This window comes from Pyrus communis, chromosome 10 (genome assembly GCF_963583255.1).
Source record: "Pyrus communis chromosome 10, drPyrComm1.1, whole genome shotgun sequence".
NCBI lineage: Eukaryota > Viridiplantae > Streptophyta > Magnoliopsida > Rosales > Rosaceae > Pyrus > Pyrus communis.
In genome coordinates this window covers 18,921,772-18,946,691 of record NC_084812.1, presented here as the reverse complement: position 1 = coordinate 18,946,691, position 24,920 = coordinate 18,921,772, and the positions used below count along the sequence as shown (strand labels likewise).

Sequence of the window (24,920 nt, the reverse complement as noted above, 5' to 3'; positions counted from 1 at the left end):
ACTGGGAAGTTGCTCGTGAGTTCCCAAAAACAAAACCGTGAGGGAATGGTAAGCCCAAAGCGGACAATATCATGCTACGGTGGTGGAGCGGGCCTGGGAAGTGATCCGCCCCGGGCCGGGATGTGACAATTGGTATCAGGGCCTAACCCTGGCCGTGTGTGTGTCGACGAGGACGTCGGGCCCCTAAGGGGTGTGGATTGTTACATCCCACATCGCCAGGGGAGTGAACCTTAAATGTATATTCCCATCTCTACCTAGCACGAGGCCTTTTGGGAGCTCACTGGCTTCGGGTTCCGTAGGAACTCCGAAGTTAAGCGAGAAGGGGGCTAGAGTAATCCCATGATGGGTCACCTACTGGGAAGTTGCTCGTGAGTTCCCAAAAACAAAACCGTGAGGGAATGGAAAGCCCAAAGCGGACAATATCGTGCTACAGTGGTGGAGCGGGCCCGGGAAGTGATTCGCCCAAGGCCAAGATGTGACATTTCAAGTAAGGATACCTTCGCTTTCACGTCGAACTCGGGATTCCCCGATTTGGTCACTGTTCATGCACACGTTAATTCTTGTGTTTTTTGGAATTTCAAGCTTGTAAGAAGCTTGGTGAGGTCCTTAGGAGGCTCGGGGTGGTTCATTTGAAGGTTTTGGACGTCGGGATCATGAGTTACAAGTTTGGCCGGAGTTGGTGGTGTTTTCTATGCGAGTTTCCGTGGATTTGTTCCTCTTGTTGTAAGCTTCATTTTGGTACTAATTTTGTGAAATTTGGTTGAAAAACGAAGAAGATACAAGGTTTTAAAAATTTCCCGGTTTTCTAGCGCCGGCGACGACGCCAGAGTTTGGCCGGAGAAGATAACGAAATATTCCTAACGGCGTTAACGGCATCAGTTAGATTTAACGGAATATTCCTGACGGCGTGAACTGACGCCGTTAGTGTGCCAGGCACGTGCCTGCGCGTGGGCGGCGTTGGAAAATTTTTCTAAAAATATGGGGATGTTCCTGAGGTTGAGTAGATCACGTTGGTGTATTCATACACCCCATTTGAGCATTGTATGATAAGTTATTTCGTAAGGTTGGTTATGTGCTTTAAAATTAATGTTTTTATAGTTATTTCGCATATAGATGAGACCTATCCCGAGGACGAGCACGGTCACTCGAGGCAAAGGGGTTACGACCCTTCTACATACCAGTGAGTGGGCTTTTGGTTTTCCGTATATACCTATATACTTATGTTTTTCCCAGAAAGTGAATGGAAACGTTTATACATTTATATGCCATGCATTATGTTTGCTGTTTGTTTATGCATTATTAGTAGCATATATATATTTGTATGTTGGTGCTGCGGGCGCACAGGTAAGTGCCAGGTGAGTATGGTTTATGCTTATGTTCAGTAGTGATTTGAGATGCATAGTGAGCTCATAACCTGCACCACCGGTGTTAGTGCTCCCGCCCAGAGTTGGGCACAGTCCTTCACGTGATGTTCACCTCCCGCACCACACGCTCATCTTGGATCCAAGTTAGGTGCACAGTCCTGTCGTACAGACCACTTTAGGTGGTTCCGACTCGTAGGTGACCCGCAATTATTCGCCCAGCCTTCACGTGATCGTAGCACTTAAGCGTACTTATTATACACCCAGTCCTATCGTACATACCACTTTAGATGGTTCCGACTCGTGTGCAGGTATAGTTAGTGAGATGGAGATTTGAGCTCTAAATTCAGCCGTACAAGTCACGTTAGGTGACTCCGGCTGACAGATTACATGACATTAATTTGACATTACCTGAGTACTTGCATTCTATATCAAGGCATTTGGCATGACATATTTCTGAGCATGATTTATATATATGTATATGTTATTTTCTGGGAAGTATACAGGTTTTACGGCGAGGGGTCAGAACTTTGTTTTTGAAAAGCTTTGTTTTCGCCCACTCACTCTTTCTGTTTTGCGCCCCTCCAGGTTCTAGTTGGCTAGCACTTGTGGTGACTCCCCCGAGGATTTTCTCGGCATATCTGACAGATTCTCACCAATGTAGGACCACCTTTGGGTGTGTTTATGTAATGTTGTTTCTTCTGGACTGCATTAGGTCTTCGTGCTCTGAACTTTGTTTTCACACTTACGCTTGCACATGTATGTTCTTACTTTGTGTGTAGCTGGTTTTTATTTATTCGTACTTTATTTTTATTTATTTATTAGCTTCCGCACTGTGCACATGGTTACGTCACTTCCACGTGACGGTCGCTATGCCCTGATCTCGGTCGGGGTGTGTCACCAAGTCTCCATCTTAAATTCTCGAAATTTTTTTGGGGGTTTAATTTCAGAAGTAACGAAATCATAAACGCGGGATGATATTTGATGGTGATAGAGCGGGAAAAGTGAAATATAGTGCGCTCCTTTTCTTTACTGGTGGTAAATATCTTTTCCAACAAAAAAGGGCAAATCTCTACTAATTAATGAAACCTTCTTTATCAACCAAAAGAGGGTTAAAAGATAAATTAGTCTTTTTTCACGCAAAAAAAATGATGGGCAATAATGTAACTTAATATATCTAAATTTTACATTTTTTTATATCTCCTCCTATGTGAATGGTGACGGTTAAGTTACGTTAATATTTTATATTCATGTTATTTTTAATCCCCATCCCTTCACTCCCCCTCTCTTTAAGCAAACAAAACGACGCCAACGCCTACAGGAGGGAGGGGGAGAGGGAGAGAGAGAAAGAGATAGAGCAGGAGAGAGAGCTTCGTAACTGACTCTGCGATGGAATCAGACTCCCAGATCTTCGAGAAACCCTAGCTTTCCCTTCAAGATTCTCTCCCATTCCTCCAAGAACCACTTCTTACACTCTCTCTCTCTCCCTCCCTCCCTCCTCTCGCCGCCTCCATCTCCGTCCCTCTTTCGCTCGTCTTCTTTTTCACTTCTGCCTCCGATCGAGCTCATTCATCTTCGCCGGCAGAGAACCAGAAGCTCCGGTCCTTATTCTTCAAGTTTAGCACAATTTCGGCGGCTCAGTGCCGGTTCGCGCTGCATTTCCGGTTCGCTCAATGTTCCGGCGAGACCGAGAGAGAGAAAATACCTAGGACCTCTGGTGATTGATCTAATTGCGGATTTTGGATTGAGGTTGTGGTGTACTAGATGAGTACCATGGACGATAGAGGAGGAGGCTCATTCGTCGCCGTTCGGAGGATTTCTCAAGGTCTCGACCGCGGCGGCGACACCTGCCATTCAACTTCTGGTAGTCCACTTCTTTTCTCTCTTCTATTTTTCTTCGCTTTTTGTTTTTCTATTTATTTTTGCTTTCCTACTCTCTCTATATCTCTCTATAGAACTTTATCTCCTTCGGCATTTCTCCGTTTTTATAAATATTTTTGGGAGCTTAGATCTGCTATTTGAGATTGATTGAGCTTCTCGTAGTAATGTTGAATATCACATTATTTATTATCTTAATAGTACTATCTTGAATTTTAACAACATTGCCTAGTTTATCGTCATTGCAGCAGTTTAGCTGCTCCATTATGCACAATCTATGGTGGTGGCTTGAATGAAACACTTATAGATATTAACATCCATCATCTTCTAGAAACCTTACAAACAATTGTCGGTTGCTGCACGCTGTTCTTATAGTACATGCAGCTTTTATCTAATCATTTTGCAGTATATACAGCTTCTCTTTGAGGGTTCGGAAACTCTCTTCTTAATTGTTTGGTGTTTGGTTTTGTACAGCTGAAGTTGTAGCAGGATCAGCAGCATGGCTCGGCCGTGGTCTTTCTTGTGTGTGTGCACAGAGAAGAGAGAGTGATGCTCGGCCCTCCTTTGATTTAACCACTGTCCAGGTAATATGCTTGCAATTGAATGAACTCTGTCTATCCATTATATGTGCCAGTATTGGATTAAGTCCTTACTTTTCGCTTTAGTTTTCTCCAGTGTTTTAGTTAATTACTGAAATATTCTGAGTGAAATATTTCCAGTTTCCCATTTTTCGGATCCTTTCATACATTAATCGCACATGGACTTGTTATGCATAGAGCTGAATTATAAATTTAACACCTCTAGATTTCTGTGTTTATTTTTCTTGGGAGGAATATATTGATTATGTTTGCCTTGATTTTTTCAGGAGGAATGCCTGATTAGGCTACAGAGCCGTATAGATGTTTCCTACGACAGTTCAGTTCCTGAGCATCAGGTATATATTAATTCACAGAGTCCATTATACTACAGTAAGCCTAATTATATTTGGGGAGGATTTGCATGATTTTTTCATTTTTTATTTGTGCGCATAGTTCATCAACATACTTAGATCTACTTCTCTGGTTTACTTTAGGAAGCTTTGAGGGCCTTGTGGAATGCTTCCTTTCCTGAAGAAGAACTTCGTGGTTTAATATCTGAGCAATGGAAGGAAATGGGTTGGCAAGGGAAAGATCCATCTACAGATTTCAGGTAATTCTAATATCTTCATTGTCATTTGGACACCTCATTTGTTGCTAGCTCTTTTGTTTCTCTTTCTACTACTTTATTTCGTTACTAATTGTTGACAGTTGAATTTTCTGCAGGGGTGGTGGTTTTATTTCATTGGAGAATTTGTTGTACTTTGCTAGGACTTTCCCGGTATGATCTCTTGCTCCTCTCCCTCTCCCTTTCTCTCTTTGGCATACACATTTATGTACACAATACAGTTTTCACCTGTCAGATGTGGTTAACCTATTGGTCACACTGACCATTTGGTGAAGTAATGTGATCAACAGCATTGAAAACTGCCGCATTGCAGACTTGACATATGTGAAAGCATATATGTATGTTATCTTGAAATCACAAAAGACAGAAGTCAAAATACTTGAATACAAGTTCTGGTCATAGGTTGTATTTTTGCTCCCAGATTTAAAGCCTCTGATTTTTCCAACCATGCAAGTTAGTATTTTCACATACCATGGCATGGACAATACATGCAGTGGCTGGTAAATTGTGAAGTGTTGCTATAAGTTAATGTGCGTCTTTATTTCCCTTGAGTTTTCTTATGTACTTCTCTGTTTATTTCTGTTGTGACAAAAAATGTTCTTGTCATTTATATGCTACCACACCTTTTGCTTCGTGTATCCAGCATCATTCCTCTGTGTGTGAGTGTGTAGTAATATGCATCTCTATTTGGCTATTCTTGCATGTGTGGTGCCCAATAGGTAACTGCAGTAGGTCTATCTTATAAGCTACTCGTGTCTCATTGAAAGTAAATACTTTCATTGTAGAAATCTTTCCAGGATCTTCTTCGAAAGCAAGAAGGTGATAGGTCTGTGTGGGAATACCCATTTGCTGTTGCTGGTGTGAATATCACATTCATGCTCATTCAGATGCTCGATCTTGAAGCCGGTTGGTATTTTTTCTTTCTTGTTCATTCACTCATAGTTTTCTCGAATATTTCCATTTTCCAACAATTGAAATCTTTTGTAATATTGGATCTAGCTGTGCTTTTCGAGTTGTAAAATCTGCTGCAATGCACCATGCTCACTCGAATATTGATTTCTTGTTCTTTTGCGTGCATTGTAGATTTGAGTTGACTTATCAATTAAAGTTTTGAGCATTCATATGTATTTCCTGGTACTGGTTTGTACATAGTCACTGTAAGGTCTTCCTAGAATGCTAGCAATACCTATATTGAAAGTAAAGCATTAACCATATATTTTGCTCATTGAAAATGTTTTTCGTTAAATGCCACTATAAATGTGTGAAGTTTGCCCTATCTATTAGTGATAGATATAATTGTAAATTCGATAACGCAAAACCTTTGAGGAATAGAAAGTATAGTGGTAGTGAATTTTGTTGTAGATAATAGCTTTTGTGTTTTTTTATGTTTTTTTGTCTGTTGACAGTGTTGTTTATGTGCAGTCAAACCACGAACACTGGTGGGAGCTACTTTCTTGAAGTTTCTAGCAGGTAATTTCAGCTTGAATGTGCTGTTTCATGTATTTTGTTCAATGTAATAATGTTTTTTTCTTTTCATTTGACAGAAAATGAATCCGCGTTCGATCTTATCTATTGCATCACATTCAAGCTAATGGATCATCAATGGCTTTCTATGCGTGCATCCTATATGGATTTTAATGTACGTATTTTTCAAGAAGCCCTCCCTTTATCTGCATTTGTGGCTAATCTTATGATACATTTTATAACCTTCTAGTCAACTTCAGTTTCCCAAATGCTGTGAGAATAGTGACATTAACGTGTGGGTAACGAAAAACCTCACCAGTCATCGTGTCCTGAGTCTGGGGGTGAATTTTATATATAAAAGTGGTGTTTGGGTTACAAATTGGATCTTGTAGAAGTTTCACACTTGTATGTGGAGGTTTGGATCGGGGCAAAGTTTATTATGCTTCACACGTTTGGGATTTGATCGTTTGTTGTGCTGACATTTTGTCCTTCTTGATTTGTTAACAGACAGTGATGAAGTCCACACGCCGGCAGTTGGAAAAAGAACTAGTGCTTGAAGACGTAACATGGCTGGAAGACTTGCCTTCATATAGCCTTCTTTCCCGATAGTGTAGAAGCTTGTCGTAGAGTCTATGTAATCGTTGGTCACAACTAGTTACATGGTCATCGGCAGCACTGTTATTTCTAACTAGATGATGTTTGTACTCGTGAAATTTTCTTGCAGCGAGTCGGCATGTTGTCAAAGATTCTTGGAAAGGGTTTTGGTTTTAGTTTGTCGAGTTAAGAGGCTGGAACAAGTCTGATGGTGATTGAGGTTTGAAATACAGAATATAGATTTGGGGTGAGAGTGGAGAAGCATCCTTGTCAGTTGTCCCACGGTCTAGGGGATGTTGAAGAATACATGGATAGATCGAGAGGTATGTTTGTTACCTGCAGTTACCTGATATTTGGAATGTGGAATGTAGAATGAGATTTTTCTGTTTTGATTTAGACTTTTGAGTGGCTTTCTTTCTGGAATATTATTATTGTTTGATGACTGATAAATGATCATCGGTGGCAGGCGGAGCACTTGAAAACCCCCCGCCCTGCCCCGCCCCACCCCACCGACCCCACCCCACCCCACCGAGGCTGGAAAAAGAGAATATTTGCAATTGTGATGCATCAACACAAAATCGATATCCCTTGTGTATTTTCGATACCTTGTGACAAAAGAAATGACTACCAAATATTAATACGGCAAGACTCAACTCCTTGGTCACAAACTATTTGGATCTGGAAGTAAGCATTTGGGTTTGACGACCTAAATATGTTACCAGGTTTCGCCAAGGTGGCGGTGGTGGTGATGACCGTGGCTAGGTTGTAGGGATGAAGGTAATGAAGTTGAGGTTGGTGGTACGGGTGGAGTGGTGGCTTGACAATGGTGGTAGTGGTGGTTTTGAAAGACAAGTAATTTTTGTTGGACCATTATTCGTTTTTTTTTTTTTTAGGTTCATTAGGGTTTTTATTGGTTGGAAGGTCCAATAATTTTGATAGGAAATTTATATCTTTATTTCCTTAGCAAATATTTATTTTTCCCCACAAGGTATCGTGAGTCTTTCTATGGAATTGCAGGTCTTTTTATTACCTCCTGTTTGTGGTGCACAATTTCATGGAATGTAGGTAGTGGTTATGATCAATTCGATATAAAAGAAGGCATAGTGTGTATTTTTTGTTGGGAATTTCTTGGAAAAAATCGTTGCATATTCTTCCGACACCTTATGAAAGACATTCAATCAATGATAACGAGTAGAGGTGGTGGCAACGGTGATAGTGGGGGCAGATAAAGTGGCAATGGGGGTTGTCATTCAAAGTAATTTTTATTTCCACAAATTCTCAGATTATAAAGCCCTCCATCCAAATAAGTTAATGAAACACTCAATCTGAAGCTTGTTTCGAAAGGGCAGAAAGCAAGACCAGCACTTCTTAACAAGACTAAGGTTCCGAGGAAATAGGCACTGCATTGCCACACTCATACAAGTCAGAATATGACGAAGGGCAATCGGACAAGTCCTCATAGTGCTTCTCAGCAAAAGCACGATCCACATTGATGAACTTCAAACCTGAACATATATGCAATGAACTTAATGAAAAGGAAGTCGTCTGATAATTGTTCAAAATTGCATGCCTAATGCGCTTTGATTATACTCATTACATGTTTTTCTCTAGTAATTTATTAAATTTGTGCTTTATCACGTATAACTGGTCAAATAGGTTTTATATCTAATTTGTTTAAATTTTGACTTGTGTTATATTAATTTTATTTTGCAAGACCATGAAAATGAGGCAAGGCAATTAAAAGGATGAGGCACAAGATAATAGACGGTGATTAAGTCTTTGTCGGTTACTGAAAGGAAATGAAACAGAAGGGAGAAGGAACAGAATGAAAAAGGAACGGCTGAGTTATGCTTGGCATTAAGGCTTATCATTGATCATTATTCAAGGAGGATTTGAGAAGGTTGGCTGGGCTGCAGCTCAACCGTTTCCCATTTTCCCATTAACTTTTTCTTTCATATTTTTTTAATTTTTTTAGAGTTTTTCTTTTTCTATTTTGTTATATGGAGAACTAATCTTCCTAGTTAGGGCTAGGGAGGAAACCTGTACTACGATTGTGTAGTTTTATTATTTTGATTCTATTTTGGAGTTTCATTGTCAATTTTATGTTGTGGATGTTCAATGACATTTATGATTTATTCTATTTTTGGATTGATGAATGTAGGTTATGATTCATAGGTTTAATCATGTTTTTCCTATAGTTTTGTTTCACATTCATGCTTTTAGAGAATTGAATAAATTAGTAGATTGGTACGATTTCGACGGAGTAATTTCTTAATATTTTGTTGCCGTAGGTACAAATTATATTTGGGATTATTCCTACAAGGAATTGAATGGGCGTTTGTTTTGAATATCTACAATGAAAATCACTTTTCAAGTAGTTTTATATGAGGAAAACTTAATTGCTATATTTTCTGGTTCAATGAACTCGTTGTTGGTACCTCAATTGAGCTATAAAAAGGAATCGAATAGTGAAATTGCATAGTTGTATGCAGGTGGAACCCTGATGCTTTAGTGTTTTTAATTACTGAATCCTTCTTCTATAAGTTACATCTCATTCTATATTGTTCTTTATTTCAGTCTCGATAAATTCTGCATTCTTTCTTGATGCTCTCTAAGGAATACGACACTCGGACTTCAAGTTTATATTGCTACGCGACACCTGCACTTGGGTTTATGATGTGAAAATTAACTTGACGCACAAATTAAACCCTATTTGTGACAGTTGTAGTATATATGTAAGTAGGGATCATTCTAGACCAGGGATTAACTAGGGATGCCAATCAACACAAATAAGACTCAAAAACACTAAATTAGACTCTATAGACTCAAAACTAACTTTAAACACTCAAAACAGCAACAAACAATCAAAAAGACCCAATTTTAGTCCTAACAAGTGATTTTGACGAAAATAAAACTTAACTTGACTCAAAAGACTAAAAGAAAACAAATTTTGACTCAAATAACAAGACTAAATGAAAGGGGGATTGTTTTTAATTTATTATAAACTTTAAACAGAAACTTTGCATAAAACACTTTGTAAAAACGATTTTGGGTGAATTAAATGGGTCCTTCTCCACACATGACATATGCATATAAACCAATTTCTAGTTATTATTCCTTTAGACTATGAATGACAAAGCCCCAAGTTAATTGCATCGCACAATCAACCATCAAATTTTCCTTATTACATTGAATTAGATGGAATACGCATCGTAACCAAATTATCTTTCTCAAGTTCCCTATATGAAACGCATGATAGAGATACATATCAAAAGTCATTAAGTTCTATGAAAATCATAAGCTTTGACAAGGCATTCATCACTATGAAACGCATGAGACTCATACCAAGGATTTACTTAACACGATTGTGACTAGCAACCTCCACTACTTGTGAATATAAGTGAATAACTATTATGTGAAACTCCCTTATACTCTAGCATCAAATTCATGCATGCAAATTAAGTGTCAACCCTCAACCAACATACATAAACAAGTTTTGATATCTTAGATAAGCAAATCACATTCAAGACTTAAGAAACAATAATTGGATATAATCAATTCATATAAAACATATAATCATGGCTTCGAATTCACCTCAAACTAAAAATAAATTAGTTCCTCATGTTCATCATAATTGAAAACTAAATTAATATAAACATTGAACTAAAACTAAGGATAGAATACACCTAGAAACACTCCACACTCCAATGGCAGATTTCGAACCCTCTTTGGATGGCAGATTGCAAAAGTCTTCTTCTCCTTCCTTCCTTGCTTGTGGCACTAGGGTGATGTGGTGTGAATTATGGTGTTTGATGGCTAAATGTATGAATGAACGAATGAGTGAATGGATGGTTTGAATGGTGCAGCAAAAGCTTGAATTTATAGGCTAGGTTTTGCATAATTTCTGAAGGAAAAAGATTGCACAATCCAATGGGAAAAGGGTTAAGGCTTGGCAGAAACCAAAGGGGAATGGGATAGGGAATACATGGCATAGACTTGGGGTTTCTAGAAGGATAGGTGCGGTACCTTTTTAGGAGGAAGATAGGGCTTCTAGAAAGGATGTTTGAGATAGATTTCTGGACCTAAATGGACAAGGACTCATGGCATAGGTATAGAAGAGGGAGTACAACTCCTTGATGTGATAAATAATAGCACTCAAATTAAACCCTCTTTTGACAATTGTAGTAAAGATGTAAGTAGGGATCGTTCTAGGCCGGGGATTAGGAGGGATTGCTAATCTAATAAAAACTGACTCAAAAAATACAAAAATATGCTTAAAAACACTTAAACAAACTCAAAGACTCTTAACTAAACTTATATGACTCAAAACAAATTGAAAAAACTCAAAACAACACAAAACAATCAAATAGACTCAAACTAGACTCTAGGACTTAATTTGGATGAAAATAGAATTAGTTTTGACTCAAAACACTCAAAAACACAAAATAACTCAGATTCTAACCTAATTGATACTTAAAACAAAGGGGGGTTTTGGTTTTGATGAATTTGAACTAAAACATGACAGAAACTAAACTAGATAAAGTTTTGAACGAATTTGGGGAAACTATGGGTGATAAGCTAGCTAGAGGGTCCTTCTCCACACATGACACACTTGCATACAAATTGATTTCCAGTTGCTTTTCCAATAAACCATGAACCTCAACACCCTAGATTAACCGTGACATCACTAATTAACCCTCAGATTCTCCTTTAGTTATTGGATTGGATGACATCATTCAACAACCCAAAGCATTCTTCAAAAGTTCCCTACATGACATCATAATAGAGATACAATCAAAGATCATTACGTTCTATGAAAATCATAAGTATTGACAAAGCATTTGTAACTATGACGTCATGATAGTCATGCTAGGAATTTACTTAACATGATTGTGAAAACAACCTTAACTACTTGTGAATATAAGTTTGTAACGATTATATGAAACTCCCTTATATTCTAGCACCAAATTCAAGCATGCAAATTAAGTATGCATCCTTAATCAACATACAAGAATAAGTTCTCAATGAAACGGTTAAGTAAATTTCATTCACAATTTATGAAATCACAACTGGAATTAATCAATTCATATCGCAAATATAATCATGGTTTCAAAGTCTCCCCTAGCTAAAACAAGTTTAGCCTCTCAAGTTCACAGCAAAATAAAGACAATATAAATTAAACATTAAAACTAAGATAGATTACACCTAGAAACGCTCCAACAATCCAAGCTTGAATGGCCAAAACGTCCAAGGCTTCTCCTCTCTTCTTTCTTCTTCTTTGCTGCGGCATAAGGGTGTTTGGGTATGAATTATGGTGATGGATGGATAGGTTGGATGGTGGTAAGGGGTGGATGATGGCTGAATGAATGGAAAGAATGAATATGGATGTCTAGGATCTCTAATATGTGCGGGAGATTGTGTATATATAGAGGGAGAAAGGATAAGGCATTAATTAATTAATTTGGGAAGGTTTTAAGACTCCAAATCCTCCAAGAAAGGGTAACAAATCAGAATCCTAAGAGAGAAAAGGAAGGGAAGTTGCGGCATGGATAGAAAATAGGAAATAGGAAAAGGAAATGTGATTCCTTGCATGGCAAGGAAGGGAAAAAGGAAAGGGAAGTGCGGCAACCTTCTTTGGCTGGGATTAATGCTTCTAAAACTTATATTTAAGTGTCCCAAATCAACTAGGAACCCTCCTTGCAGCTGGGAATTAAGTAGGAAAAGATTAGGATTGACTAAGTCAAAATAAGGAAGTTTGACTCATGTTTCCTTCTTTGTAGTTGATTCCTTTTCTTCCAAGTCTTGAATTAATTTCTTCCATCTCCTTAGCAGATTCCTAGGCTCCTTTGGACTTCAATTTCGTCCATCCATCTTGCTCCAAGTATATGCAATCCATTTAATGCCCAAAATTGCTCCAAAATGCACCAAAATGCACTTTCTTGCTACTTTAACCATGTAGACCTACAAACACACGAAAATAGCTTAAAATACTAAAATAACTAAGAACTAACAACATAAATGTAAGAAAACAAGCTAACTAAATCACCTAAATATGCTCCTATCACTCCTAAACCTCCAAGGAATGGCCTATATGCGGCACACAAAGGGATTAGGCTTCTAGAATCTGAATTAGGTGTTTAAATGTATAACTAATCCCTTCTAAATAGCTAGAATTAAAGCCAAACTGATTTGGATAAGATAAGATAGGATAATGTTTGATTTAGGAAAGGATAAGGTTGGTTAGGATAGGATAAGATAAAGTTGGATAATGTTCCTTATTTCTTGCTTTTTCCTTATCTTCTTTGTATTTGAACTTCCTTCTCTAGATTTGTAGCATTTCCTAGCCCCTCTTGACTTCAATTTCATCCATCCATTTAGCTCCATAGTTAAGCTATCCAATCCATGCCCAAAACTGTTCCAAATGGCTCCAAAATGCACTTTCTTGCTCCTTTTGCCATTAGGACCTACAAACATACGAAAATAGCTTAAAAGACTATAATAAGTACTAATTAACTAACTAAATGCAAGCAAACAACATAGCTAAGTAGCATAAATATACTCCTATCAGTTTAGCAAGCAATTTTTGGCGTCGTTGCAAGGGGAGCGACTTGGCGAGGAGCGCATAATTTTTCTCCACTCGATACACTCTTTCCATTTATTTGTATTTTTTTATTTTTGTTGTTGTTTGTGTTGGTTTTAGTTTTTTTTTAATTTTTTTATTTGTAGTTGTGTTGTATTTTTATTTTTTTTCCTTTTTTCTTAAATTTTCAAGCGATATCGTGATCACCGAGGCATATTTGCTAAGCATCTAGAACCTGAAATTGAAACTTTGTTTGGAGATCTTTTTGATAGTGATAGTGAGTCTGTCAACATGGATGATCATGCAGTTATTGGAGGCGAGGAAAACCCTCACCCAGAACATTGAAAGACTATTTGCATCCAACTCGTGTTGCATCCCTTTCATGAATTGTTTTTCCTACTAATATGCCAAATTATGAATTCAAATATGGAATGGTTCATCTTTTTCCTATTTTTCATGGTTTGGAAAATAAAGATCCTTATGTGCATGTAAACATGAATATTCCTACGATGAATGAAACAAGAACAGGTGACACACCCCGTCCCGAAGGAGGGCATGCTGGCCGTCACGTGAGAGTGACGTAACCATTTACACAGTACGGAAGCTTTAAAATATACAACTTCTAAAATGAAACACCCGAAGGTGAGTCCTTATTTGGTCCATTCTGTCAGAACACCGTTGAAATTCCTCGTAGTCACCACACCTTTGCAATTCTTGAACCTGGAGGGGCGCAAAACAAAGTTGAGTGGGTCAACAAAACAATTCTTTTCCAAATCCAAACACTTCTCAAAACTTTGTAACCCCTCGCCGTAAAACAAGTATAATTTCCCAGAAAATAAACATATATACGTATGTACAAATATGCCAAACATGCTCCAAAATATGCCATTCATGCTTGAGAATATGCCACATTAGAATCTCATAATAAATGTAAATGCTCAAGCATAATTCACATCAATAACATATAATCTGGCAGCCGGGAGTCACCTAACGTGACCTGTACGGCTGCATATAGAGCTCCAATCTCAACTCAACATCTGAATCTGCACACGAGTCGGAACCACCTAACGTGGTCTGTACGACAGGCTGGTGTAATATATATATGTATGCTCTAGTGCTACGATCACGTGAAGCTGGGCGATAAATCGCGGGTCACCTACAAGTCGGAACCACCTAATGTGGTCTGTACGACAGGCTTGCACCTAACTTGGATCCAAGGCGAGCATACGGTGCTGGTGAACATACACGTGAAGGCTATGCCCCTCACTCTGGGCGGGAGCACTAACACCGGGGGTGCAGATTATGAGCTCTCTAAGCATCTCAAACTACTATTGCATACAAACATGAATACCACTTACCTGGCACTTACCTGTGCGTCCACAGCACCAAATACACATATATAAATGTATGCCGCTATTAATGCATGTGATGATAGTATTTCAATCGTATTCCAAACGTATTTCATACGTATATCAAATGTATTTGAAATGTAGCTTACCTGGGCCTCCTCAGCACCATGCAACAGTATGCATAATTATGGTAATGCACATATTAAAATATGATGCATATATGACAGGATATTTAATTCGTATTTCTTTTAAAATACGTCAAGCATACGTATATATATATATACTGAAAAATAACTGCCCACTCACTGATCACATCGACGTCTCATAGGTCCCTGAACCTCCCCTAGCTTGGTTACATTCTTCCTCTGTAATATTTTCACCTATACAAAAAGTAACCAAATTGACGTTATTTAACGCACATACACCAAACATTCGTCCATAACTTTCTCATACGTTGCTCAATTTGGGTGTATGAATATACCACGGTGATCTACACGACGTCATGAACGCGTGACAATTTTCAGAACTCAATTTGGAGCTCTCACGCGCCCCCACGCGCCCTGTTCACGCGCTGCCCACGCGCGCGTCTTCTTCCTCGCGTCGCCGGACTGGTTTCGCCGGCGGTGGGTGTTTTGCCGGAATTTCTGGGTAAACTTCAAAGTGTCATAACTTCTTCATTTCTTAACCATTTTCGACGTACTATATATCAAAATGAAGGTATTGATGAGACGAATACATCCATACCTGCCTTGACCCCTAACTCGCCGTGGATTCGCCGGAAAAATCCCCGAAAGCTCCGGCCAAACTTTGAACTTGTCATTCTCCTTGTTCTTACGTCCATTTTTCACGTAATCTATACCAAAATGAAGCCCTAATCATAATCTACCACGTTGGACTAGTTTTATGGCCTAAAAACAACGGAATCAAACTTTTCCAAAAATACGAAAATTCGGCCAAACTTACAGTTCGTGATCCCGACGTCCAAATCCTTCAAACGAAGCACTCCGAGCTTCCTTAGGACCTCACCAAGCTTCCTACAAGCTTCAAAATCCCAGAAAACATCAAGTTTTACGTGCGCATGAACAGTGCACACGCACAGTGAAATTGAAATCCATATTTTCCGAAGTGAAACTCACCTGAAATTGGTACCATCGTGTTCGTGTGGTCCTCAGGAGTACGATGGTGGTCTTAGATCCTTCGTTGGTATAGTTTTAGGGTGGTTTGTGGGTGGTCCGTGTGAGTTCGAAGGAGAGAGAGAGAACTTACAGAGAGAATGAGAGGTTTGTGAGGGAGGAGAGAGAGAGAGACAAGGTACGGGAATGAGGGAGAGATTTGAGGGAGGTGGGATCCTACCCAATCCCCAAATCATCAAGTTACAACATATTTTACGCCCCTTAGTCCTGTTTAAGGGCATTTTCATAACTTCACGTCCTCGGAATTAAAATTCCGGGACGGGTTGTGACAACAGGTGTACAAAATAATATTTTGTATTAATTTTAGGGTTACAATCTCTTTTACAATTTGATCCTCTGATTTTATCTTCGTAAGGTGTAGATTTGTGAATGAGTTGTTGATCTAAAGGGTCATTGGGGCTTAGTCTAGGGATGAATAGTGATGCAAATTTGTTGATGTTGTTGATCCAAAGGGCCGTCGGGGCTTGATCTTTTGGATGAACGAGGATGAACGGATCTTCGAGGGCCTTCAAGGCTTGATCTTGATGAACGGTTGTGTGGATTTCTTCAAGGATTTGACGAAGAACGAAGAGAGCTTTCTTGATCCTTCGGGATTCTTGAGAATTTGGGAGGTTGGATGCTTGAAAGCTTTAGAGTTTCATAGCTTCAAGGGTTTGGGGAATTCTCTTCGAATTTGGGAGTAGAGAAATGAATATGTCAATTCCCATTTGATCCCTTGATAGAGAAGCCTATTTATAAACTTTGAGAATGAACCACGACCATCCTTTGTTTTTTGGTGAAGTACGTAGATGATGTAGGTGAAATGAATGGAGGTTGTAGGTGAAGTAAGTGTATGATGTAGGTGAAATGAATGGAGGTTGTAATTTTAATGCATTTGTCAACATTTATTTCACCGAAATTTCGATGTCTACAAATGCCCCCACTTCAAGGCGCGTCATATACATGTGCTTGTCACGTGTAGGAGATGCACTTTGAAGTCCCTTAATGTAGATGTCGATCCAAAGGCCTTCAAGGCTTGATCTTGAAATGGACTGGAAATTTCTTCAAGGGCCGCTGAGGCTTGATCTTGAATTGGGCTGAAAGTTTTCTTCAAGTGCCGTTGAGGCTTGTTCTTGAATTTTGTATGAGAATTTCTTCAAGAGCCGTCGTGGCTTGATCTTGAATGAAATTGGAACACAAGGAGCTTCACGTGGTATATGATCTTTGGCTTTGGTAGTGGATGAATTGGCACGTATTTTGTTGCGCTTGTTGACTTTCCACAACTTTGATCTTGAGCTGGGTTGGAGGATTTTCTAGTTTCCTCCAATTGTTGACTTTCCACAGGCTTATTCTTGAACTAGGCTGGGGGGTTTCTTCTGCCAGACTTGCACCAAATGTTAGAATTTACTTCTTTTACATGGAGCTAAATTTTCAAGGATGGTGGACACTTGATCTTGATTCGAACTTGTGATTCCTTCAAGGGTGGTCGAGGCTTTACTCTTCGGTGACGGTGCCAGCAAAAGGCTGTTGAAGATTCTCGAGCTCTTTAATTATAGCAGCAATGGCGGGCTTGGATTTGACTTAGACTCCTCCGTCTGGATTATGCAGTTCTGTCGGGAAGGGTGTCCTGAATGATTTATTCCAGCTCATCGTGCTGCACTCTTCTCTGCTTGTCTCTTTTGCATAGTAGAAGTAATGCGCAACTGATGTGAAAATTAACTTGACACACAAATTAAACCCTACTGTTGACAATTGTAGTATATATGCAAGTAGGGATCGTTCTTGACCGGGGATTAACTAGGGATGCTAATCAACACAAATAAGACTCAAAAACACTAAACTAGACTCTATAGACTCAAAACTAACTTAAAACACTCAAAACAACAACAAACAATCAAAAAGACTCAATTTTAGACCTAACAAGTGATTTTGACGAAAATAAAACTTGACTCAAAAGATTAAAAGAAAATAGATTTTGGCTCAAATAACAAGACTAAATGAAAGGGGGATTGTTTTTGACGAATTTAAAACTTAAAACAGAAACTTTGCATAAAACACTTAATAAGAACGAATTTGGTGAATTAAAAGGGTGAAAGGCTAGTTAGAGGATCCTTTTCCATACATGACATATGCATATAAACCAATTTCCAGTTATTATTCCTTTAGACTATGAATGACAACGCCCCAAGTTAATTGCATCGCACAACCAACCATCAGATTTTCCTTATTTCATTGAATTGAATGAATACGCATTACAACCACATTATCTTTCTCAAGTTCCCTATATGAAACGCATGATAGAGATACATATCAAAAGTCATTAAGTTCTATGAAAATCATAAGCATTGACAAGGCATTCATCACTATGAAACGCATGAGACTCATGCCAAGGATTCACTTAACACGATTGTGACTAGCAACCTCCACTACTTGTGAATATAAGTGAATAACTATTATGTGAAACTCCCTTATACTCTAGCATCAAATTCATGCATGCAAATTAAGTGTCGACCCTTAACCAACATAGAAAAACAAGTTTTAATTACTTAGATAAGCAAATCACATTCAAGACTCAAGAAACAATAATTGGATGTACTCAATTCATATAAGACATATAATCGTGGCTTTGAATTCACCTCTAACTAAAAAGAAATTAGTTCCACATGTTCATCATAATTGAAAATCAAATTAAAATAACATCAAACTAAAACTAAGGATAGAAAGAACCAAGAACGTCCTACTCCAATGGCATGCACGACACTCCCTTGGATGGCAGATTGCACAAGTCCTCTTCTCCTTCCTTCCTTCCTTGTGGCACTAGGGTGATGTGGTGTGAATTATGGTATTTGATGGCTAAATGTATGAATGAATGAATGAGTGAATGGATAGTTTGAATGGTGTGGCAAACACTTATATGTATAGGGCTAGGGAATGCACAATTTCTGAAGGGAAAAGGATTGCACAATCCTTGGAGGAAAGGGTTAATGCTTTCAGAAACCAAGGGGGAAAGGGATAGGGAAATTCGCCAGAAATTAGGACTTCTAGACACTAGGTATTTTGTGGCAGAAATTGGACTTCTAGAAGGGAATAAAGGGTGCGGCACCTATTTAGGAACAGATAGGGCCTTCTAGAACCATATATCTAGGTGTTCATATGTGAAATTAAGTCCTCTTTGCAGCTTGAATTAAGGTAGCAAAAAATTAGGATAGGACAAGATAAGATAAGGTTGGATAAGATAAGATTGGATAGGATAAGGTTGGATAATGTTCCTTATTTCTTGCTCTTTCCTTATTTTCTTTGTCTTTGAACATGTTTCTCCATATTTGTAGCATGTTCTTAGCCTCTCTTGACTTCAATTTCATCCATCCACCTTGCTCCATATGCAAGTTATCCATTCCATGCCCAAAACTGCTCCAAATGGCTCTAAAATGCACTTTCTTGCCAACTTTACCATTAGGACCTACAAACACACGAAAATAGCTTAAAACACTATAATAAGTAGTAATTAGCTCACTAAATGCAAGGAAACAACATAGCTAAGTAGCATAAATATGCTTCTATCAAATTCCCCCACACTTAGCTTTTGCTAGTCCTCGAGCAAAACAAAACAAAACAATAAAACATAACATAAACCTTCCAACAATTGCTTCAGGGATTTCCAATGCAACATGACATATTAAAGATCACCACTCACATAGATTTTAGTTATCCCTACCCTCGAGCATATACTTAACCATAGTCACCACTCACTAGCTCACATTTAATCAATTAAAACATGATTTTGAATGTAGTAACATGCCTTAAAGAATTCCCTCAATTCCTCACTAGATACACTCTATTTTCACATAGATTTTCTGACTACACGCCCTACATTAGGTATATGTGAGAGGATTGATGTAAACATGTAGACTAATACTCACATATGTATAATCAAAGAACACACTTTTTGGAATTATTAACATGTATATGATATGATCTCATGAATGGAATGCCACTATTTAGACGCAAGAACCAGGGATACCATATGCTCGTACCAATTTTAAACTCCACATATTGAAACACATAACAATCAAGATAGAAGTCTAAGGGTTGTAACGGGGCTAAGGTATTGGCTAACAAAGAAAGGTAAGGATAAACAAAAGTTCTTAAAGCAATAGTAAGCAAACTAATGAAATAAGCACTTAGAATTCACTTTTGAATGCAGAAATAAACTTTGAACACCAAGGGAAACTTCACACAACACTTAGGGCTAGATTCAAACTTTTGGACCTTTTCTTCAACAGTCAACACTTGTGAGTTCATTCTCACTTATTTTCAACTCCTTTTCTTTCTTTTCTTCAACATTTTCTTCTTTTTTTCTTTCTTTTTCATGTTTTTTTTTCCGTGCCCAATTCTTTCTTTGGCACACAAATCATACATCCTCCTAGATTCCCACTGAAAATCCTTCCCCCACACTTTTTTTTTCTGCAAATTGTAGATCAAAAGGAATTCCCTCTAAGTCATGCTTCACTATACTTTAAGAACAAGGGTATGGATAGTCCTATTCTAGGCTAGGTAAGGATAGTGTGGCTAACAAAGAAAATAGACTAACTAAGGCTTAAAGGGGTTAAACCTACAATGCATATGCATAGGGTAAGGCTTTTTGGCTCTGGTTTAACAAAACAACTTCATCTTATTGTATGTTATGCACTCAATTTTTATGCTTTGAATGAAATAGGCATGAGTTCTAGTATTTGGAACTATAGTGTTGAAACACATTCTAAGTAGCAACCAAGCAAAGAATAATGAGATCGTGCAACGACTTTAGAAAAAAACAACATCAAGATTAATAACTCTCCAAATAAAGTTTAGGCTCAAGTCTTTCAGGGTTTAGTGTTAGTTTGAGTTTCTTCCTTCAAGCATGTTACAAAAACTGATTTTTTCTTTTTCTTTTTCTTTTTGATTACATGTGAATTTGTAAACGACAACTACAACTAAGCATAAACCAAAGAGCATATCAAACTTCCATCCATGTTTGTAACTTTCTTTAACAGTCATGCAATTAAAAACCAAATCCTCATCATTGTGTTGGAAGGTATCCTAAGACACAAACAAACACAAAAACAAAAACGACTCTTTTTGGGTTTTTTAAACTCTCTTTTTCAATTTTTTTTTAATTTTTCGGATTTTCTGTTTAAGACACATTAAAACACTCCAAAAAACACTCAAAACACTTAAAAACAGTGAATAACAACATTAGAAGTGATAGGTGATAAAATCCCACGAAAATCATGCAAAAACAGCTTGTTTACACCCACCCCCCCCCCCCCCCCCCCGCCCCCCCCCCCCCAAAAAAAACACTTAAAGCAAACATTGTCTCATAAACTCACAAACAAACAAACAAACAACACAACTAACAAACATGACAATCATGGCAAAGTAAAACCAATAAAGAGTAGGGTTTAGGAACACAAATACGGTTGTGGAGTGTTGGAGATTCCTAGGTCTTCTTCATTTGAATGCATGCGTTGCCTCCCAAGAAGCACGTGCTTTAACGTCTTCCAGCCGGACAATACTGATAGGAGCATATTTAGGCGACATAGTTAGCTTGTTTTCGTACATTTATGTTGTTAGTTCACAGTTATTTTAGTAGTTTAAGCTATTTTCGTGTGTTTATAAGTTCATATGGCTAAGGAAGTAAAAAGGTGCATTTTGGAGCATTTTGGAGGAAAATTGGACTTGGAATGGATAGCATATGCTTGGAGCAAAAGGAATGGACGAAATTGAAGGCCTAAAGGTGTGAGGATACCTAATCACAAGAGGATTCCTAATCAAAAGAGGAATCCTAGTCAAAGAAGGTTTCCTACTTGAAGTAGGAAAGTTAAGCCAAGGTTTCCTATTTTGGTTTAACCTTTCCTAATCCTAAAAGACCTTCTGTTTCAGCAACATTGAAGACTCTTATGCATTCTAGGACACAAACCAAGCCTTCATTGCCGTGCAAGGGAAAGGCTTATTTCCTATTCTATGTCACAAAATCACATTCCTATTTCACCTTAGTAATGCCGCACCTTACATACCTTTTCCATCCAAAATCCTTGCCTAATTTCAGACTTAAACCACATTCCTTTTCATACAATTTATGCCGCAAGTTTCCTTCCTCTTTCCCTTGGATTTTCTAATTTTATATCTCCTTTTCCTTATGGATTTGGGGGTCCAATCCTTTCCTAAACTATGTAATAAACCTTAGGATTCTTTCTCTCAAATAAATACCAAAGCCGAATCCTTATTCTACCATAATCATTCACCCACACAATCTGCCATCCTTCATCTTTTCTCCAACCCTTTGCCGCAGCCTTCAACCCATCTTTCCATCATTCTCCTACTTCCATACCTTCACCCAAACACCCATACACCATTCCTAACCTTTGCCGCACCACCCTACTAACCTAAATCCATTCACAACCCAGAACTCCATCCAAAATCACCCAAGAACTCTTGTGCCGCAGCCTTGCAAGGAAGAAGAGAAGAGAAGAAGCCTTGGACGTTTGTGCATTCAAGTTGGAGTGTTGGAACGTTTTTATGTGTAATCTATCTTTTGTTTTCAATGTTTAATTCAATTTTCCTTTGTTTTGTTGTGAACATGAGAGGCTAAACTCGTTTTAGCTAGGGGAGGCTTTGAAACCATGATTATATTTATGATATGAATTGATTAAGTCCAGTTGTGATTTCATAAATTGTGAATGCAATTTACTTAACCGTTTGATGGATAACTTATTCTTGTATGTTGATTAGGGAGGCTTACTTAATTTGCATGCTTGAATTTGGTGCAGTTTCACATAATCGTCACAAACTTATATTCACAAGTAATTAAGGTTGTTTTCTCAATCATGTTAAGTAAATTCCTAGCATGAGTATCATGATGTCATAGTTACAAGTGCTTTGTCAATACTTATGATTTTCATTGAATGTAATGATCTTTGATTGTATCTCTATTATGATGTCATGTGGGGAACTTTTGAAGAATGCTTTGGGTTATCGTATGATGTCATCCAATCCAATAACTGAAGGAAAATTTGAGGGTTAATTAGTGATGTCACGGTTAATCTGGGGTGTTAAGGTTCATGGTTTATCGGAAAAGCAACTGGAAATCAATTTGTGTTTGAATGTATCATGTGTGGAAAAGTATCCTCTATCTATCTACCCATCCTTTGTTTTTCTCAAATCCGCCCAAAGTTTTATTTAAGTTTTTAAGTTACTCGTTTTCATTCTAAATTCGTCCAAAACCTAATCCCCTTTACTTACTTGTTTCAAATCTGTCTTAAAGTGTGTTTTTGAGTATTTTGAGTCAAAACCAATTCTATTTTCGTCCAAATTAAGTCCTAAAGTTTAAATTGAGTCTTTTTGATTGTTTTGAGTTGTTTTGAGTCTTTTAAGTTTGTTTTGAGTCATATAAGTTTAGTTAAGAGTCTTTGAGTTTGTTTAAGTGTTTTTAAGCATATTTTTGTGTCTTTGAGTCAGTTTTCATTAGATTAGCAATCCCTCCTAATCCCCGGCCTAGAACGATCCCTACTTATATCTATACTACAATTGTCAAAAAGAGGGTTTAATTTGAGTGCTATTATTTATCACATCAATGTTCTAATGTGAAATTAAGTCCTCTTTGTAGCTGGAATTAAGGTAGCAAAAGATTAGGATAGGACAAGATAAGATAAGGTTGGATAAGATAAAATTGGATAGGATAAGGTTGGATAATGTTCCTTATTTCTTGCTCTTTCCTTATCTTCTTTGTCTTTGAACTTGTTTCTCCAGATTTGTAGCATGTTCTTAGCCTCTCTTGACTTCAATTTCGTCCATCCACCTTGCTCCATATGCAAGTGATGCAATGTAAAACAAGCACACAAATTAAAACCCTCTTTTGACAATTGTAGTATGTGTATAAGTAGGGATCGTTCTAAACCGGGGATTAGGAAGGATTGCTAATCTAAACTAAACTGACCTAAAAACACAAAAACTAGACTCTAAAACTCTAATTAAGGTTATATGACTCAACCAACCTTAAAAGACTCAAAACAACTTCAAACAATCAAATTGACTCAAACTAGACACTAGGAATGACTTTGAACGAAAATTGATTTGATTATGACTCAAGACACTCAAAAACACAAAATAACACAGATTCTAATCTAATTGACACTTAAAACAAAGGGGGGTTTTGGTTTTGACGAATTTGAACTAAAACAAGACAAAAACTAAACTAGACAAAGTTTGGTACGAATTTGGATTTCTGGATGGTTTGTGGGCTTAGCTAGAGGTTCCTTATCCACACATAACTTATATGAACATGAATTGATTTCCAATTACTCTTTTGTTGAATTATGAACGACAATGCCCCAGATTAACCGTGTGAATCACTAATTAATCTTCAAATTTTCCTTTAGTTATTGGGTTGGATGACATCATTCGACAACCCAAAGCATTCTTCAAAAGTTCCCTACATGACATCATAATAGAGATACAATCAAAGATCATTACGTTCTATGAAAATCATAAGCATTGACAAAGCATTTGTAACTATGACATCATGATACTCATGCCAGGAATTTAACTTAACGCGGTTGTGACTAGCAACCTTCACTACTTGTAAATATAAGTTCCTAACGATTATGTGAAATTCCCTTATATTCTAGCATCAAATTCATGCATGCAAACTAAGTGTGCACCCTTAATCAACATACAAGAATAAGTTCTGAATAAAACAATTAAGCAAATTGCATTCACGATTCACAAATTCATAACTGGATTTAATCAATTCATATTGCATATAAAATCATGGCTTTAAAGTCTCCCCTAGCTAAAACAAGTTTAGCCTCTCATGTTCACAGCAAAAGAAACAAAATTGAATTTAAACATTGAAAACTAAAGATTGATTACACCTAAAACGCCCAGCGAATCAACTTGGATGCCCTACACGTTCAAGCTCCTCTCTCTTCTTCTCCTTGCTGTGGCACAGAGGTTAAGGGATGATTTTGGATGTGTTTCTAGGTTAGGAATGGATTTGGGTTGGTGAGGGGGTGCGGCAAAGTAGAGGAATGGTGTGTGGATGTGTGGTTGAAGGTATGAATGTATGGGAATGGTGGAGAATGAATGTAGGATGTGGCCGAGTAGTGGGATGAATTAGGGGTGTGTAGAGATGGTGTTTGGTGTGATGGAATCTCTAAAGAGTGCGGCAAAGGTTTATTAATATAACCAAGTATCTAAAACCCTAGGGAAATAAGGTAAAGGTGCAGCAAAAATCCAATGAAAAAAAGGAAATAAAGTTTTATATGTCAAAAGATTGTTA

The 24,920-nt window shown here is 37.8% G+C and overlaps 1 protein-coding gene across 2 annotated transcripts; it reads left to right on the top strand.

The window, feature by feature from the left end:
* Nucleotides 1–2,645: 2,645 nt before the first annotated feature.
* On the top strand, nucleotides 2,646–7,783 carry LOC137747219 (uncharacterized). 2 transcript variants are annotated; one of them, XR_011069927.1, is made up of 10 exons: nucleotides 2,646–3,225; nucleotides 3,714–3,823; nucleotides 4,105–4,173; nucleotides 4,312–4,427; nucleotides 4,541–4,595; nucleotides 5,228–5,348; nucleotides 5,865–5,912; nucleotides 5,987–6,081; nucleotides 6,414–6,823; nucleotides 6,967–7,783. XR_011069927.1 is itself a non-coding variant. In XM_068487287.1 (9 exons), the coding sequence occupies exons 1-9, from the start codon at nucleotides 3,126–3,128 to the stop codon at nucleotides 6,513–6,515; spliced, it is 816 nt and encodes a 271-aa protein (XP_068343388.1). In that variant the 5' UTR covers nucleotides 2,646–3,125; the 3' UTR covers nucleotides 6,516–6,895. The 2 variants fall into 2 exon arrangements, 1 of the variants encoding a protein (XP_068343388.1); XM_068487287.1 differs by lacking the exon at nucleotides 6,967–7,783 and having other exon boundaries at nucleotides 6,414–6,895.
* The last annotated feature ends 17,137 nt before the right edge of the window (nucleotides 7,784–24,920 follow it).